The sequence below is a fragment of the Myotis davidii genome, unplaced genomic scaffold, assembly GCF_000327345.1.
Source record: "Myotis davidii unplaced genomic scaffold, ASM32734v1 scaffold309, whole genome shotgun sequence".
In the NCBI taxonomy this organism is placed as follows: Eukaryota; Metazoa; Chordata; class Mammalia; order Chiroptera; family Vespertilionidae; genus Myotis; species Myotis davidii.
In genome coordinates this window covers 4548097-4566007 of record NW_006383013.1, presented here as the reverse complement: position 1 = coordinate 4566007, position 17911 = coordinate 4548097, and the positions used below count along the sequence as shown (strand labels likewise).

General features: G+C 39.5%; 1 protein-coding gene across 18 annotated transcripts in view; it reads right to left on the bottom strand.

Moving 5' to 3' along the window:
• The window catches only part of NRXN3 (neurexin 3), a 1555579-nt gene that overhangs the window by 832979 nt on the left and 704689 nt on the right, over nucleotides 1–17911 (bottom strand). For all 18 annotated transcript variants that reach the window (XR_001512329.1, XR_001512328.1, XR_001512327.1 and 15 more), the window contains 2 exons: nucleotides 9006–9125; nucleotides 319–700 (listed from right to left, as the gene is read on the bottom strand). Coding sequence is in view for 13 of the 18 variants with exons in the window: in XM_006778842.2 (XP_006778905.1) it covers nucleotides 319–700; nucleotides 9006–9125 (502 nt within the window). In the remaining 5 variants the exon portion in view is untranslated. The remainder of the gene's footprint in view (nucleotides 1–318; nucleotides 701–9005; nucleotides 9126–17911) is intronic.

Here is a 17911-nt window from a genome sequence, read left to right as displayed (position 1 = left end):
ATATATTTCACTTCTTCCTATAAATGTTATAGTTACAGATAGTACTGCTACCCCAAAGAAAGATGCAATGTACCCCCTATTCTTCTTTTGCAAATATTAGGTTTTTTCATAGGTTTAAAGGCTACATTTCATAGTAAAAAGTCTGATAGTATTGAGTTAGAGAAGATTTTAAATAAACGTATTCTCTTCCTTCTAGCCGTAATCATCACATAAATATATTAATCAATGAGAGCATGTATCAGGACACTTTTTCTCATGTCTTTATGTAAGTCTTGTGCTGAGATATTTAGTATGAACTATATGATCCCTTCCACTTACCCCTTGACTAGCTCAACAGCAATGAAGTCATTGCCATCCCCACTATTGAAGAGAATGAAGCCATCGGCTGAGGTGGTCTTGAACTGGAAGAAGAGGTGCATGGAGGTGTAGGCCTGCAGGGTTGCCAGGCTCAGGTAACTACTCTTGGTCTTGAAGGTGACAGGGTCAGCTATAATGTTCCTCAGTCCAAAACGAGCCTTCAGTTCACAGTAGTCAATGTCACCATTTTTGCACAAGTCAATGTAGAGCAGGCCATTAAACATGAGGCTCTGCAAGTGGCCAATGAAACTGGAGGGGACAACAGAGATGTAACGTTTCTCGGTCATGATACCAGTTTCAATATTGTGGAATTCCAAGCGGGTGTGATCTCCAAGCATTGTACCTGTGAAAATCATAAATGAGATACCAATAAGAAAAGTTATCATGTTTTTGTCCTAGCACCTTTAATATATCTTTTAGGTCTAATCCCCGCCCTCCCTCCAACACACACACACAATATTGTTTTCTTGAGTCAGTTCCAGAAAACAAAATATTCAATACACAATATACTTGATGTGGCCTCAGTGGGGGAGCTGGTTACTGGCCCAGCCCAAGCTACTACCCTTCATCCCACATTCTCATCCAGCTGCTCAGATGCCCCATCATATATGAAAAAAATACAAGATCATGGGTAACTCAAGTTAAAGGATAAAACTATTAGTTTTCTTCATTCAGGAAAACAATTGGGTCCTGGTATATACTATAAGAAGAAAAGTCTTTTTTTTTTTCTCCTAACCCTTAGATAAACACAACTTACTGCTCTGCCAGTCATATAAGGGTATAGCACATACAATGATGTACAGGACATACTTAATAATGATAACAAACAACTATGTTATCATTATAGTAATGTATTTACCATACTATACTCTTTATCACCATTCTAGCATGTACTTTTTCTACTTACAAAAAACAGTTTGCTATAGAAAAGTATGTGGTATTACACTGGAAGCTGCTTCATTCATCTTGTGTTTAGTACATATTTTGATTGCATCATTTTCTCCTGTGCTTGATTTAATCTCATGTTGGTTTGTACAGTAACATACTATACAGACACGTAGCTTAGAAACAATAGGCTGTACCATATAACCTGTGTGCCTATATCAGGACACTTTTCTCATGTCCCTACTTTATGTAAGGCTTGCTCATAGTAAGCCATACCATCTAGGTTTACATAAGTATACTCCATGATGTTCATACAACAAGATCATTAAGGCAGTAGTTCTCGACCTGTGGGTCATGACCCCTTTGGCGGTCGAACGACCCTTTCACAGGGATCGCCTAAAACCATCCTGCATATCAGATATTTACATTATGATTCATAACAGTAGCAACATTACAGTTATGAAGTAGCAACGAAAATAATTTTATGGTTTGGTCACAACATGAGGAACTGTAATTAAAGGGGCAGAAGGTTGAGAACCACTGATCTAAGGCCCTTCCTTAGACCAGATCTTTGTCATTAAGTAGTGCATAGCTGTAATTCTGGAAAAGTTTCTATTGTGGAACATCTGTTAATTTCATTTTCCCAGCAACTGTTGCTTTTTTCTGATATTAACACCTGATTTTCTTTTGAAAGCTACCTTCCCTACGTTACTTTTAAACCATCTGGGATGGATGAAGCTGACCCCATTATGAAGTATTCAAGCTACTTAGACTGAACCACTCAACATATTTTATCCCCCCAGCCTTAGAGTAAAACCTAAGGACTAAGAACTCTAGCATTCATCTCAGTCACCTGGAGGGGATGCTAAAATAGTTTTTTGGGCCCTACCCTCAGAGTTTATTATTCAAGAGTCTGAGGTGAGGCCTGAAAATTTGCATTTCTAACAAGTTCTGAATTGAAGCATTTAAGACTGATCTAGAAACTACCCTCAGAGCCACTGTACTAGCAACAACCCAAGCTGATCCAGTAATGATCAGCTTTAGGGATTTTGAAAGAAAATTTACAAGTTGTCTTTGCAAGAAAGGCTTGTTGAAGGGGTAAGGAGGAGCCTAGATTAGCAGCAGCCATGCAATTATGTGAGAGACTGGGCCTGCCTGAGGATCTGGGGCATAGAAAACAAGCATGAAATGGAGAAACACGATTTTTTCCAGGATGATGTCATTTGAAAATCTGGATCCAGCCAGCCCACTCAGACTTTAATTCCATTTTGTGCTTAAAACCTTTGAGTTGAGCTCCTAATATTTGCAATGGAAAGATCTCCATCTAATACAAACCATTAGACCTTTTTCCTCACCTAGTTTACCCATATCAGAAAATTATATAAGATTGAGATTGAAGAAGGGCTTGGATAAGTAATAGAAGGGAAACTAACAGTGGAATGTGAACACTTAGCCCAGGGCCAGAAACTAATCTGGGGTTCAGTGAGTGACTGAAGCAGGGATAATGAGAAGGGCTTGAAAAAGATACACAGAGACTGGAAATTTTAACAACAAAGTCAAGGATAACATCATTAGGATGGCTAGAGTAGAAGGTGGCTCCCTGGACATTCACACAGAAATGGGTCAATAAAATTTAGCAAGTTGTTTCTTAATGCCTCAATGTTTAAGGGGAGGGAAGGGGAATCCCCTCTGCCTGCCCTCTCCTGTTATCTTTTACATTAAAGAGACTCCACCAGCAAAACTCTCCTAGCATCTCTTTATCCCATCCCTCTTTTATAACTTTCCAGAAAAAAAAAAAGGAGTGACATAATCTAAAAGATTAAAGATAATCTGCAAAGCAAAACTATGTGCAGAACTCAGACCCTGGCACTTTCTGTTTCCCTTTAGGGGAGCAAGCTGCCTTCAGAAAGCACCCAATCTACCCCACTCACCTACAGCATGGATGTTGGAGGAGCAAGCCTTACTTCAGCGTAGGCTGCCTGCCCCAGTCCTGAATTAGTGTTCAAGTGTGCAATTCCATCCAATTCTCAGTTCAGTAGATGTAAACCACATCTTTCAATATCAGTGTTATCATTAATAAAAATTATATTTCATTTCTACCTGCCTTGCATTTTTCTCCTCTATTGGCGTAGAACTCAGGTGGCAAAAAAGAGAGGATCATTCATATTTTTTTGAGTCCCTTAAACTTCAATATCTAGGAAGTCCGGGAAGATTACACCCTCAGATGCTCAATATTAATTTTATCTTTATGGGAGCATACTTGAGACCTAATTCAAAAAAATGCTCATATACACAAAAATCATATTTGCATTTATGAGCATCTATGTGGTATTTTGACAACTAGTTACAAATCATTCTCAATATAAGCAAAAATAAAATAATGATGTTGGTTAACTAAATATAAAAATGTAATAGAACAAAAATCAAAATGCAACATAAATCTGCTAACAATTGAATAACTAGGAAAAAGAATTACTGCATAAAATTACTTAGTATTGAAAACTGGACTGGTCATGAAAATGCAAAGTAGCCTAACCTAAATTCATGTGCTCTGAAACAATGAAGTAATGGAAATAAATACCCAAGGTCAATTGGGCTATAGCTGCTTATATCAGAGCTGGAGAATGATGGGGAGGCAAAAATCATAGCCAGTTTCCATGGGGACACAGGAACACCGAACCATGATGACGCTGGCGGTCATGCTAATTTTTACTTTACAGAAAAACAAACAAAACAGCAATGAGAACCAAAAAGTAATAATGGGATACCCACTGGTAAAGATTGGGGTCCCAAAAGGAATCTAAAAAGTCTGTTTTAAAGTCATTTGGGAGCTTTTAAAGAAATTATGGATTAACTGACCTCCAAAATTGAGGGGTTAGGAAATTCTGCTCACTAGAATATGAATTTCATAAACCCAGAAAATCATGTAAGGTAAGAAAATCATGTAAAAATTATATGAAAACCATATAAGATTGAGCTTGAATAAGGGCTTGGATAAGTAATAGAAGGGAAAATAGCAATGGAATTTGAACACTTAGTTCAGGGACAGAGACTAATTTAGGGTTCAGGATATCTACGAGCAGCTTCCACCAAAAATTGGTGAGGGGTGCGGAGAAGGTGATGTGGGGCCAAATTAGAAAAGAAATTCATTTCTCCATACACTAAAAGAAACTCCTTTTTCTGTGGGTGCAGGTTCCCAAATAAGTATGCTATTTTACCCAGAGAAAGCACTGAAGGCATTGCATAAAGTTACAAATGTGTACAAATTAAAACATTTAAAAAAAAAATCTCTGTATTACCTAACCAGTATTAATAACCAGGAACATTTTCATTCGTCTTCTCTGAAGGCCATCTGTAGACTAAAACTCTTTTCCAATTAAATGTGGAATGAATGCATACTCCATAGCAGCTGCTTCCCAATTTTAGAGGAAAGAGGAGTAACTGGGGAGAAAGATATCAAGGGAAAACCAAGACTAGGGCTATCCCTTAGCCCATATGCCACAGATGCACATCTTGGGGTGACTGGTTCTGAACCCCTACAGTTAATATGTAAACTTCAGTCTTTACAATCACCCTTCGTAGTAGATGTTCTAATCTCCATTGCATAGGTGGCTGAAACTAAGGGACTACATCTCTGCAAGGCCCCACAGCCAATGAGTGCTAGAGCCTGACTCCACAGCCAGGCTTATCAGCCTCCCAATCCTGTCCTTAGGGACCCAAGAAACTACCAGACACCAGCCTCTTCTAGACAGGATCAAAGGACATTATTCCTGGGAAAGTGCTTTTTGAACCGAAACGTCCTACTACAAAGAAAACCTCCTAGGACTTACTCCTCTACATGAACATACACAATTCACAGAGGCACGAGACATTCAAATATAGTGGATGAGCATGTAGGCTCTGAGGCTAGACCGCCTGGGTTACCTAACTTTTCCGTGCCTCAGTTTCCCATCTGTGAAATAGGTATGAAACTATCAGGATTAAATGTGTCAATGATGTAGACAGTACTTAGAACAGTTGTCTAGTGCTCAAACTGTAAGCTGTTACTAAATCTTCAGCATTTATTTTTCCCCTTTGTCTAAAATATGTTAGTTTTCTGATTACTAGTATGCCACCTGTTTTCTCTCCCGAGAACACAAGATCTTTAAGTAGGAACCACGTCTTGCCTCTTCTAGATGCCCTAGAGCAGAGAGCCTGAGGGCAGCAAGCATCCCTGGCACTTGGGAAGGAGGCTGTATTAGAGACATCTGCTGTGGAGTCAGAGTCTGGATCATGCACCATTTCTGCATATGGGGGGCAGAAGAGGATTAAAAATTTCCCCACATTTCTCCAGCTCCTCTGCTCCCATACCCTTTTCTCCTCAGTATGTTGGGAGAAACATTTCCCACATGCATATGCTGTAAAATGATTTCATAAAAAGGAGTTCTGGAACCAAATAAATTTGGTAAACACTGCACACTTAATTATTGATGATTGGCAATATGAATTAGCATATTAAAGGCTCCTAATAAGTCTTACAATAAAGAAATCAACTTCATGTTGTTAAACCTAACTTTTCTAAATCTTTCCCTGATATTTTGTTAATGTGAGGAAGAATTTTCCCATGGAAATCTTGGGCCAATGGCTTTTCACAGCGAGGTCCTGTACATGCAATATGGGGAGAGAGAGGGAGAGGGAGAAGGCAGCATGGACCAGAGTGGACAAAGAGGGTGAATTTTTGCACCAGCAGGAAGTTCTTGGTGATGTGGTCAATTTGTGCAGCATTAGCCCCAATCTGAGGAGCATAGCCCAAGGGAGGTAGTCTTTTAATTTTTTCTTGATAATAGAAATCCAGGTTAATCAATCAATCAATCCTTATTAACTGTCAACTGAACTTAATACATTTCCAGGAAGATATTATAATAAATGAAAACCACCAGGCTGAGGAATATTTATTTCCTTGCTTTTGATTTCTTATGAGTCTGACCTATTCTTTGCATCATTTCTACAAACTAGCTGAAAATTTGACACCCTGGGGGACCTTAAGCAGCATGAAAGGGATTACTAAATAAGCCAATAATACACTACTTAATAACATGAGGACTGAGTGGTATTTTAATTTCATTGCCTGATTTTATGACTTCTGTGAGCTAAAATTAAAATTCCCAAACCCCTTATCACTGTGAAAAGCATTCCAACGTTGTAGCTCATACACAAAATGGCTCTTTTCTTCTCCCAGATTTCTTTATCCTTATGGCTGTTTTTTTCCATCAGCGGAAAAGTAGACGGTAAGGCGGAAAATGAAAGAGCTTCATTAATTTCAAATATCAAGTTATTGGATGGCTTGGGCGTGCCATGGTTTAGTCCTGTTTTTAAATTATTAGTAGAAAGAGGAAATACACTTCATAATTACCTTTATTCTAAAATTTCTGTAAAGGAATAATGACTCAGGGAGGCAATACCAATTATGTACCCTTAGTTCTGGGGCTCCTTATGACTATAGCTTTCAGGCATGTGATTTCTTATGGAAATAAAAGGGACTCACTGTTTGGAGAGATTGGTGTGAGGCCGCCATCTAGTGGCCGGTATTCAAAACTCACAGCAAACAGCACTGCTTTGGGCTTTACTGGGCTAAACCCAGAGGAGTTAGCCAGGCATGTGTCACTAAACTGCCTTTGCAGGCTCCTGTCTGCACTAACACCTCATGGGGAGTTCTTGAATAATTAATTACGGTTGGCTGTGGGCTCTAAACCTTTAACCATTCTTACATCTCTTTGCCGACATTCATTACACAAGGCTAAGTTACCCTGCCGGGCTACAGAACAGTAACCTTACCTCCCACTATAAGTTAGGTCTTATACATCTGGAAGGCTTGCAATAGCCCTGTGGCTCTGTCTTCATTTTGGGAGAAGGAGAGTGGATCTCAAAGTCTACCTGCTGAATTTTATTCCCCACCTCACCCTAATCCCTACTTTGTACGACAAATCATTTTCTTATGTTGGATTATGATGCCCAACAAGCAGCTTGATTTAGTGGAATCACACAGACATAAATTTTGAGCTTATGTACATAGCTCCCTCGAAGTTTCAGGTTTCCCTTATGTAAAATGACAATAAGAACACTTACTTTGCAAGGTAATTTATAGAACGACAGAACACTAAAGGAGCTGATATGAGTAAGACAGCTAACTTAGTCCTTAATGATAACTGGGCACTGATATATGCCTCATACTCTTCCTCCACCCAGAGACTCTCCTCCTGTACACACACACACACACACACACACACACACACACACACCCTTGCATACATGCATGCGTGGCTCACTACTATTACTGACTCCAGAAGTAAAAAGGGCTCAGACTTGTGAATATAAAATTAAATTATAGGATCAATATTGCAGAAACTTTATTACTAAGAAAGAACCTCAGCAATAATGGAATTTCCAGTTTAAAAATGAAGAAATGAGCAAAAACAAGTTAAGTGTACTTATCCCAAAGGCATAAAGCACTTTAGTGACAATGGCTGTATTAAATCCCAGGCCTCCTGATCCTAATCTGATGGTCCTAATCATAGAAATTGCTTAGGCCACAGACTTCATTTAACAAAGCCCAGAAATGGTGACTTTTCCAGCATCCTGCAGAGAATCAACATCAGAGTCCAGTTCCTGATGCCAACAGTGTTCCATGTAATACCCCTGCTGCCCCAAGTTTTCTTTTCCCACATGGACAAGAATCCTAGATAACAGGTGTGCACTGCTGTGGAACAGAAGAGGGTGTAGATTTATGGGATGCAACATTTAAGATGCACTTGAAAGTGACCTCTCTTCCATCCTAGACCTCATTAATTACATTCACCCATCAAATTCCACCTGAAAAACTGTATTCAGAAACCATTTGTGCAATCTCCAGCCCCAATTTATAATCTCTTCTGATGGACAGTTACAATCTAACCCACACAAAGTAGGAGTTCATTATATTGCTTGTCTTATTTTTAAACACTCAAGTCATATCTTACTTACTACACTGATTCATTGAGGATGTGGGTAATCTCATTTTTCCTTTTATATTCTATAATCCTCAGCATACCACTGACATATAACAGGCTCTCAAGAAATATATACTGCTTGTGTGAGGCTCTGAAGGTCCCTCACCTAGGTGTGGATTCATTCACTATTTCATAATGAATGACATTTACATTCACTGCCCTCCTAGAATGCAAATTCCCCCAGGCCAAGGACTTGCCTATTTGTTCATCACCATATCCTCAGTGCCTTCTAAAGTAGCACTTTGTACAGAGTAGGTACTCAATTAATAAGAACTAAATAGATGACTGATTATTCAGCACCTTCTAAGTACCATGCACTGCTTGAGGTACTGACTTTTCCCTATTGTTTTTGGAATTTCTGGTTTATCCATCTCCCTCTACCAGAGGGAATAAACTTGGATTTGGGGAGGTTGACTGATAACCGCTTTTTTAATAACTGGATAATAGAAGGATCTGAAGAACCCTATATCTATTCTCCAGACACATACTCGACTCCTAAAAGACCCATCAATATATAATTACAGTACTTGGTCAGTTCTTTAATACAGATCAATTAAAAGAGATTTTGAAAATACAGAGGAGGACTTTCTTAGCCTTGCCTGAGCTTGTCAACAGAGAATATGACATGTGACTTCTATTAAGCCAAATAACATCTTTGGAAAAAAGCTCTTGAAGCACTAAATGACTAAGAGGACTAGTAGAGCAAGGAGCAACACATCTCACTGCAGCTGTACTCACCCTCAGCCACATCATCGTCCACAGTTAACTTAAGGCTCTTTCCTCTCCGCACCACCCGAACGGTGTGCCACTCATTGTCGTTTAGCTTCTGCCCGGCATACAGGGTCTCAGGTCCTTTGCCTAAGGATGGTGGTAAGTGCCAAAATTAGAACCGTCCTAAAAGTAGCGCTCATGGCATAAGAATTGCCAAAGCCACACTGGTGTCCATGACCTAGCAGCATTTAAGGAATTGTATCCCACCCCCACCCAAACCCCATCCAGTGTTACTGATCTAACAGGACTCTCCCTAGTAGTCTCCTTGCAAAAGTCTCATTCAAACATAAAGGAGGATGACAAAGGAGTGAAAGAAATGGGTGCCCTCCTTTTTTTGTTAATACACGGTTTTAAGTGACAGTAAGTGACCACTTACAGGAAACAGGAGTCAGCTATTATTTTGTTTCCCCAAATCTTAGATTTCAGATGAATTTCTTGAAGATACAGGAAATTCATCCCACATTTTAAAAACTCCTTTGGTCATTTAGGCATAGTACACCAGTCTGGCTTTTGGAGAGTATCCACCCATTGGATGAGTGAAGAGCTCTGTAACATATGCTCCTAACTTGACATTTCCCATCAGTCCCCATATAAACCATAATAGTAATCACCACAATAATAATAAATATCAAGGTCTAAAACCCACTATAAATAATGCTCCTGAAGGGAATTGGAAGGCCCCCTGAATTATCTCATTGTTCATCATTCTCCAAAAAGATCCAAACCCTACAAAATGAAATAATGTAAAATTCCAAAATTGAATTTGTTTAAGACAAAAGAATGTTTGGTGTCACCAAATAAAGGAATAAACCACGTTGTCTCAAAAGATCAATGCCCAAGATGCTTGAGATAATGGTCAAGTACACCCTAGAAAGAATTGGGTGGAAAAAGAAATTATGGTATTTAGGCACAAAAGCTGGAAAGATAGATACTAAGGCATTAAGACAATTTGGCTAGCAATGGGGGAAAGAATGTCAGGTTTCACTCACCAGTGAACTGAGATGTACATTTAAAAGACAAGGAAGACTTTATAGAACCAAAGAACTTAGAGCGAGCTTGCCTTCTCTCTCTGAATAACTGAGCCCACATAGAAAGGTGATGCTTAAATCTTTACGATATAGAAAGCTATATCTCTGAAAATAACTTGAAGAAAAAGATGAAATATGTAACTGGCCAATACACCCCTACACCTATTATGCATTGGAAATATTTCGGAAGATCATACACTTGGCTCTAAGGGACAGGAGCACAGGGCAAGGTACAAAGTAGATGCTTTAATGAGTGCTCGTTGAATCCATGATGTCTACATAGGTCTTTATTTGAAAAACATTAAATGAGGCCAATATATTTTATCTAAGCCATTTTGAAAGTTTCATTATATGCAGTGGGCAAATGTAGATTTACAGTTGTGTGCAAGCAAATCACAGTTTATCCTTGCATTGTTATTTATTCTTGTATTATCTAGTTGTACAACTGTAAACCTACTTTTGCCCACCCCTGTATAGCTTTTACTACCTACTCTGCCTCTTTTTCTAGTCCCCAGACTGAATATACTACATACTATGTAGGAAAGAACATAAAAGAGAGTGGTCTTGGGCAGAGATCTTTTAAACTGGCTAATTTTAAATTGTACCCTTCAATTTTGAGTAATTGGTTTTCCTATTAAATGTGGGTTACATGAGATTTAATAGCAGTTGAAGTTTGAGGGAATTTTCTCCTTGAAAAATAAGCAGACTTTCAAAGTGGAAAGATTTCTTTGTATTGAAATGTATTCAGCAGGTGATTTGTACTTAAAATCTTCCAGAATGCAGCTACACCCGAAGCGCAAGCCAAATTCACAAGAATCCTGAAAATTCAGCAAAGAAACTTGGAGTGAACCAAGTGTACCCCGAGTTGGGTAATGGTTCCTTGAGATCAATGAATGGCAGAAAAAAATAATTCTATAATAAATAATTTGACATCCAATCTTAGCTTCTCTTTGAGAGGATGTCTGCCTTTAATATTACCTAAAATCTATACATTAGGACAGAATGTTCCCTACATTTCCACTGACTAGATAGCACGATTCATCATCTCATTAAATTCAGGTCTAAGATGGATATAGCCATCACCTTTACAACAGCAAGCTGTGTGGACATTGGGAGAAAATGGACCACATCATGTGGGTACTTTGAAGCAAGGACAGATGTCCTCTGAAGAAACAAATTTGCTTTTTTTTATGTCTTTATCCTATTTATTCCACATGCAAATATTTCGATAGGAAAGAAGAAAGTAAAGGAAGATGTGGGAAATATTGACTATAGAGGCAGAACTGTTACAAATGCAGGCCCTCCATAGACGGCCATCTGTTCCTAGGTGATTTTTGCACATCACTTAATGTTTATGATCGGGGAAAAGATGAGAGGAAGCAATACTAACACAGGCAATCAGTTTAGGACATTGCCACATTAGTGCCATATTAGCCACTGAGATGTAAAACCAGCCTCACTCAGTCCAGTGCGTTTTAAATGCTGCTGACATTTTGCTGGGACTTCCACTCTTCTTGGTGTCCTTGAAACAGGTATTAAGGTCTATTAAGGTCAGATTCAAACAAAAATATTTAACTGTCCATTTTGATTCTAGGACTTTAGGATGTGAAAAAGCCACTGAGACCTCATATGACCTACTGCCTGGTTACACTGGACACCTCCACCCCCAATATTCTTACTCTTGGAGTAGGAAAAATGGTTCACAGCCATCTCCTTAAAATGCCAGGGAAATGAGTATTATTCAATATTCCCTTTCAAGCAATAAATGCAGACATCTCAGAGAACTTCTGGAAAACGTTTAGCCCCAGAAAGTGGAGGGTCAATGGCATTTATCGTTAATTGAGCTGGAAGATCACTTCCTCCTACAAGAGGGAAAGTGGTATTGAAACTCAGCTGGAAATGTAGGCAAACAGAGGGGAAGAGCAAATCTAATGTGGAGCCTAAGAATAACATGAGATTAATAAAGTGATGCATGAGCCGACCCCAGCTGCAAGCTGAAACATACAAACCCTTAGGATTTAAAAGCAGAAGGACCTAGTCTGGGGAAAAACATCTCTGGAAGATCCTAGCACATAGCCAGTCAAGCAGCATCAGTAAAATAACAAATGTAAAAAGTCTCTCCAGGGGAAAAAAAAAAACAGTTCTCCCTTGTAAGTCAAAGATGGTCCAGCTAAGAAGGAGAAACTATTTAAGTGGGAATTTGGTGGGAACTTAAAGCAGCAACAACAAAACTCAAAGTCATCAGTTGCCACGTGTTGCCTTTTTTCTTTTTAGTGGCTCAGAGAAGTATGATCTGCAATTAGGTACATATTGGATGCATGAAGTAGATGCTTGTTTCCTCCTTTCATAGCTTAAGTAGTAAATATTGATCACAAAAAAACAACAACCAAACAACCCTTTGATTCCCTTTTAGGCTGCTTAGATCCTCAATGTTTGATCTAAATCCATAAACTACACCCTGTAAGTGAATTTCCCTGTGACTGCAGCAAAGAAACAAAATCACAGGTGAGGATTAGCAGGGTGCAGAAATCTGTCGGGGAGTTGAATTGTTCATTATTGTAGAACAAAGAACCTTTAATGAATCTTTGTGTAATATTTCCCAAATCCCCACCCTTGATCTAGTCTTCCTGCAAACCCATTTAGCATCATCTCTTTTAGTTAAGGCTTATCTTATAGAAGTTGTCTAATTCACTGATGAACGGGAGGAAGAGAATGAGACATCCTGGATGAGGTACACAGACTAGATTGCTTAAATTGTCCCACAGGAACCCTGTAAAAGGCCTATTTAATAAGTCAGAACTAATAATAAAATCTAAATGAAAAATTAGGAGAAAAGCACTCTTTGAGAGAGACATCACTGCTGATCACTTGGAGGAAGATGACATGCAGATATTGGCAGATCATTCCCTGTTTCATCAGATAGGGAATGGGAGAATGTGGGGGGAATCTATATTAGAGCATTCTTAAAGGTACATACCTTCACAAGGTGGACTTTGAATTTTAATTATTTTAAAATTATATTTTTAGCAGGTTGTTCATAGTACATAAATTTTTTATTCCCCCCAGGAGCAACATAACCAGCAAAACTACAAGATACTCCCAATATGCATAAATTTGTCAATATATTTCTAAGACCAAACCCAGATGGTTTTGCTCATATGCAGGAAGTAGACATTCCTTCCCTATGCCACAAAGTGCTGTTTCCAAAAGTGAGTGGGTCACATTTGGGAACTTTCTGTGCTTGGTGTGAGGGGGACAGGAAAGAAGAGGGCGGTCCCTGTACCACATCACTTTGCTTTACCTAAAAATATTTCTTTTGGTGTAAGCAGAAAAACAGGAACAATAACTTGATTTCCTTGGAACTATGTTTCACATGAATCAAAATGTCTACAATGTATAAAAAATATTAAAATATCTCCCTTGGAATGGTATAATGAGTATACATCTAAATGATATGGCATATAAATACAACAGATGTATGTGATAGGTTTAAAGAATGCCAAGATTATTTTAAAAGAGAAAACTTACCTTCATCTCCACCAGTACCTTAGGTTAGGCTAGCTGAGCTGTGGCTATAGCACCATTTATTGTATCAGTCTTCCCACCCAAGAGAAAGGGTTAGCACGTGAAAGTGGGGGTGAAGAGGAGAAAGAATGGGACCAAAGAATAAGGAGGGTAACAGTGAAATAGGAAATAAACATTTTCTTTTCTGTCCAAAAAAACAAAAACAAAACAGGTTCAGAGAGGTAGAGGTACATTGTTGTGTTTTTATGAACTTTCTTTTCCCCCTAAAGGCATCAATTTTCTTTGAAAAACTTTTAAATCATATTTAGTTAAAAAGCCGGTTTGGCAAAATATTTCATTTTCATTTCCAGTGGAGTTCTCAAGCCTCAGGAAATGCTGTCATACCTCCTGCCATGGCTGTGAAAGGTGCAAGGAACTTCCTGGAATCCTTAGATTCCTAAGCCTCCCTGTGAGGTGTGTGAGAAAGACAGGTGACCCAGTTACATAACCTGAGTACACGCAGCCTCCTCCTGGAGGACCTGTTTCTGTTAAACCCCACTAAAAATATCACCAGTATTTATCAGGCTGGAATAATTCAATGTACCATGGAGCCTGCCACCTAGAACGTGTTAAACCATGGGTTGTCCTTTTCCCTGAGGTTCATCCTCTACCCTGCCCTTCCAGGTGCTACTAGGTCCTGTTAAACTTTAGCAGTGTATCCCAGAGTCAATATAACTAACAAACGTTAACTGAGCATTGGCATGGGACCAGGCACCATTCTAGTGTGAAAGATGAAGACTAGATCCCTACCCTTACGTAGTTTAGTCTAGTTTGAGATGGGAGAGGAAGAAGGGCAAGACACAAGTAAAAGAACATGGGCTAACTTCAGGTGGGGTTGATTACTATGAAGAAAATAAAATAGGGTAACATGATGAAAAGTCATTGACGTGGGAGTAGGGGATGGCTACTTCATGGAATATTTCAGAAAGGCCTCTCCGAGGGGACTTCTCTTGTCTTTATCTGACTATCTGGTTGAATGGAGAGCTATTAAGGGAGGTGGTCAGAGGAGGCTTCCCTGAAGAGGTACATTTGAGAAGGAACTAGGCATTGGAATGGGAAGAGCAAGCGCAGAAGCCCAGGATGAGGTTGGCAAGGCAGAGGAACAGCAAGAAGCCCACCCTCTTGGGAACCCAGGGGAGACAGTGTGGTAGGAGAAGAGGAGGAGGAAGTGGAGGAGGAAGAGGCAGAGGCAGATTCAATGAGGCCCAAGGCCATGTGGTACAGAAACCAAAAGCTGTTCTAAATGCAACTGGAAGCCACAGGAGGTTGTGTGTAAGGGGGTCACATGATTTAATTTAAGTTTTAAAGGTTATTGTGGTTGTTACAAATGCATTGAACTCTAAAGAAAGGTCAAGTATGCCTTAGCTGGTTTGGTTCAGTGGATATTTCATTGGCCTGTGGACTGAAGGATCTCAGGTTTGATTCCAGTCAAGGGCACATGCCTAGGTTGTGGGCTCTATCCCCAGTAGGTGGCACGCAGGAGGCAGCCAATCAATGATTCTCTCTCATCATTGATGTTTCTATCTCTCTCTCCCTCTCCAAGGTGTAAATAAATTTCCTCTCTAAAATCAATAAAATAGATATTTAAAAAAGAAAGTCCAAGAATGGAAACAAGGAGATGTTCTGGAATGCTGATAAAAACAAGATAAAAACAAGAAATGAAAGTACTGGGGAGGTAGCAGCAGGGATGGAGGTGTGAGATTGGGGATGTATTTTAGAGGTGGGGTCAGCAGCGCTTGAGGTTGGTTTGGGAGGTAGAGTGGGAATGGGAGCAGGAAAGAAGGGGTCAGTGGTGATTTTCAGGTTTGGTCTGAGAACTCCAGTGAATGGAGGCACCCTCAACTGAGCAGGAAAAAATCCCAGAAAAAGTAAGATGTGATCTGTCCTTTTAGTCAGGGGGTGTAAGTTATTTGCATCTTTCCCACCTAGTAGCAGTCACACTCAGTACCATCTCCTAGCAGCTTCCTTCTGCTGAGAAGTGTGAATCAAAGTTCACTGCTTGCATGATTTTCTTAGTGCAGTATTAATTTGCACCTTGGATGACCACTGCCCATGAATAACTCAAGATTTTTGGATTCCTGTTGTTTTTCTTTCCCTCTTGCCTCCCTTCCTTCCTCTCTCCCTTCCTTCTTTCCTTTTTTCCTTCTTCTCTTCCTTCCTCCCTCCTTTTTTCTTTTTCTTTTTTTTGCCTGATTTCAGTTATGTCCTCTAGTCTATACCTTGAGACTCGAACAAGATGTGCCCCTAACATTACAAAGTGAACCCTGGCAGCCCAATCAATAGAATCTCTAAATTGTGTTCACTGTGTAAAATTGAGATTGGAGCACCTCAATTTTGAAATGGGCTGAATATGGGACAGATATATCTTCAAAGGAACAAATGACTCCACAAAAGATGGGAAAGAATCTTGCCCCCAATTTGCTGCCAAATCTCTACCTTAAGTCATAAATTTTGAGTATTGCTTAAGAGTTGTAAGCTCAGGACAACCTCCAGATTTCTTGTGATAATCTCTCTCCATGAAGCCACTTTCCTAGAGATGAGAGCAATTTGCTCAGTGAGAGACAAAAAGTTGCTTTTGTGAATACTGATTCTACTCTCCAAAAAAAAAAAAAAAAAACCTCCTAAAAGACACAAGCACTTTTCCCACCATTGTCATAATATAATTAATACAAATTAGTCTTCTTTTGATGATTTTTAATATTATTGTGCACAGGATCTTTCTGACTATGTGATCTTATTGTTTAGCACTAAATACAGGGATTGGGAAGTTGACAGAAATTGAAGGACAGAGATTTTAATTTGCTCCTCCTGACACATTTCCAATTTAAGTCTGTTTCCTTGTGAACTTACCAGATTCCAATAAAAAGCAGAATTAAAAAATGTCCAATTATGAATTAAAAGGTCTAGTTAATTAATCCTAATAATATTTTGCTTTAAATAGGAACTAGGAAAGACATAATACATTTTTCATTAGTTTTCTTTCATATGGTTTCATAATTGCTCTTCCTCCATCTATCCTTTCTCAGCCTGGAAGCATACACCTCTTGTCATTCAGCTATAATTTTATTTTGTAAACAATCACTCTGTTACCTGTCTCTCAGATTTTTTTTTTAATATCCTCCGTCCCCACTTCCATGCCTTAGAAGGAGAAGAACATGGTACTTTGTGATCCCCAACAACTAAGCAGAAGGCCTTACACCAAGCAGGTGCTCAACATAATTAGAAAAACAAACAAACACTAGTAAGTGAAGAGCCTAACTGGTGTAGCTCAGTGGTTGAGAATTAACCTTTGAAAAGGTCACAGTTTGATTTCTGGTCAGGGCACATGGCCAGGTTGCAGGCTCAATCCCTATCGTGGGGCATGCAGGAGGCAGACAGTCAATGAATCTCTCTCATCATTGATGTTTCTATCTCTCTCTCCCTCTCCCTTCCTCTCTGAAATCAATAACAATATACTTAAAAAATAAAAAAAACACTAGTGAGTGAATAAGTAGAACTGAATGAATTAAATAACAATTAGTAAAATTGTTAGGGAAGGAGAAGAAATGGAAGGGGAGCAGAAGAGAATTGAAAATTGTATTTTAGCAAAAACATGTATTAGACCAATTTGGGAAGGTTTTCAGTATAGTTGTGAATGCATATAATTGAATTAATAAGTCAATGGGTAGAATTAGATGAAAAAATAAGTTGCAGAGTAAATTCACTGAGGGTAGAAGAAGTAAGGAGAGCAGGAGAGACCTGCCCATTGCACATTGGTAGCTGAGTGAATTAGTAGCTCATTCATTGCAGAACTAAAAGACACTAGACAGCAGCTCTAAATAAAATACACTACTTTTCACTTTACATATATTTTTCCCAGCCAGAAACCAAATACAGCTTTCTGAGTAACTGTTATGAGGACAAAAGTAACTTTTATTAAGAAACTAGGTGCCCGGTGCACGAAATTCATGCACTGGGTTGGGGGTGAGGGGGAGTGTCCCTCAGCCCAGCCTGCCCCCTCTCACATACTGGGAGCCCTCAGGCATTGACCCCCATCAATCTCCAATTGCAGGATCGGCCCCTTGCCCAGGCTTGACGCCTCTGCCAGAGGCATCAGGCCTGGGCAGGGGACCCTCATTTCCCCCCATCACTGGTTCTGCCCCCAGCCCAGGCCTGATGCCTCTGGCCCAGGCGTCAGGCCTGGGAAGGGGACCTCCAGACCCCTCTGATTGCTGGCTCTGCCCCTTACCCAGGCCTGATGCCTCGGCCAGAGGCGGAGACCCCCATCACCCTCCGATGGTC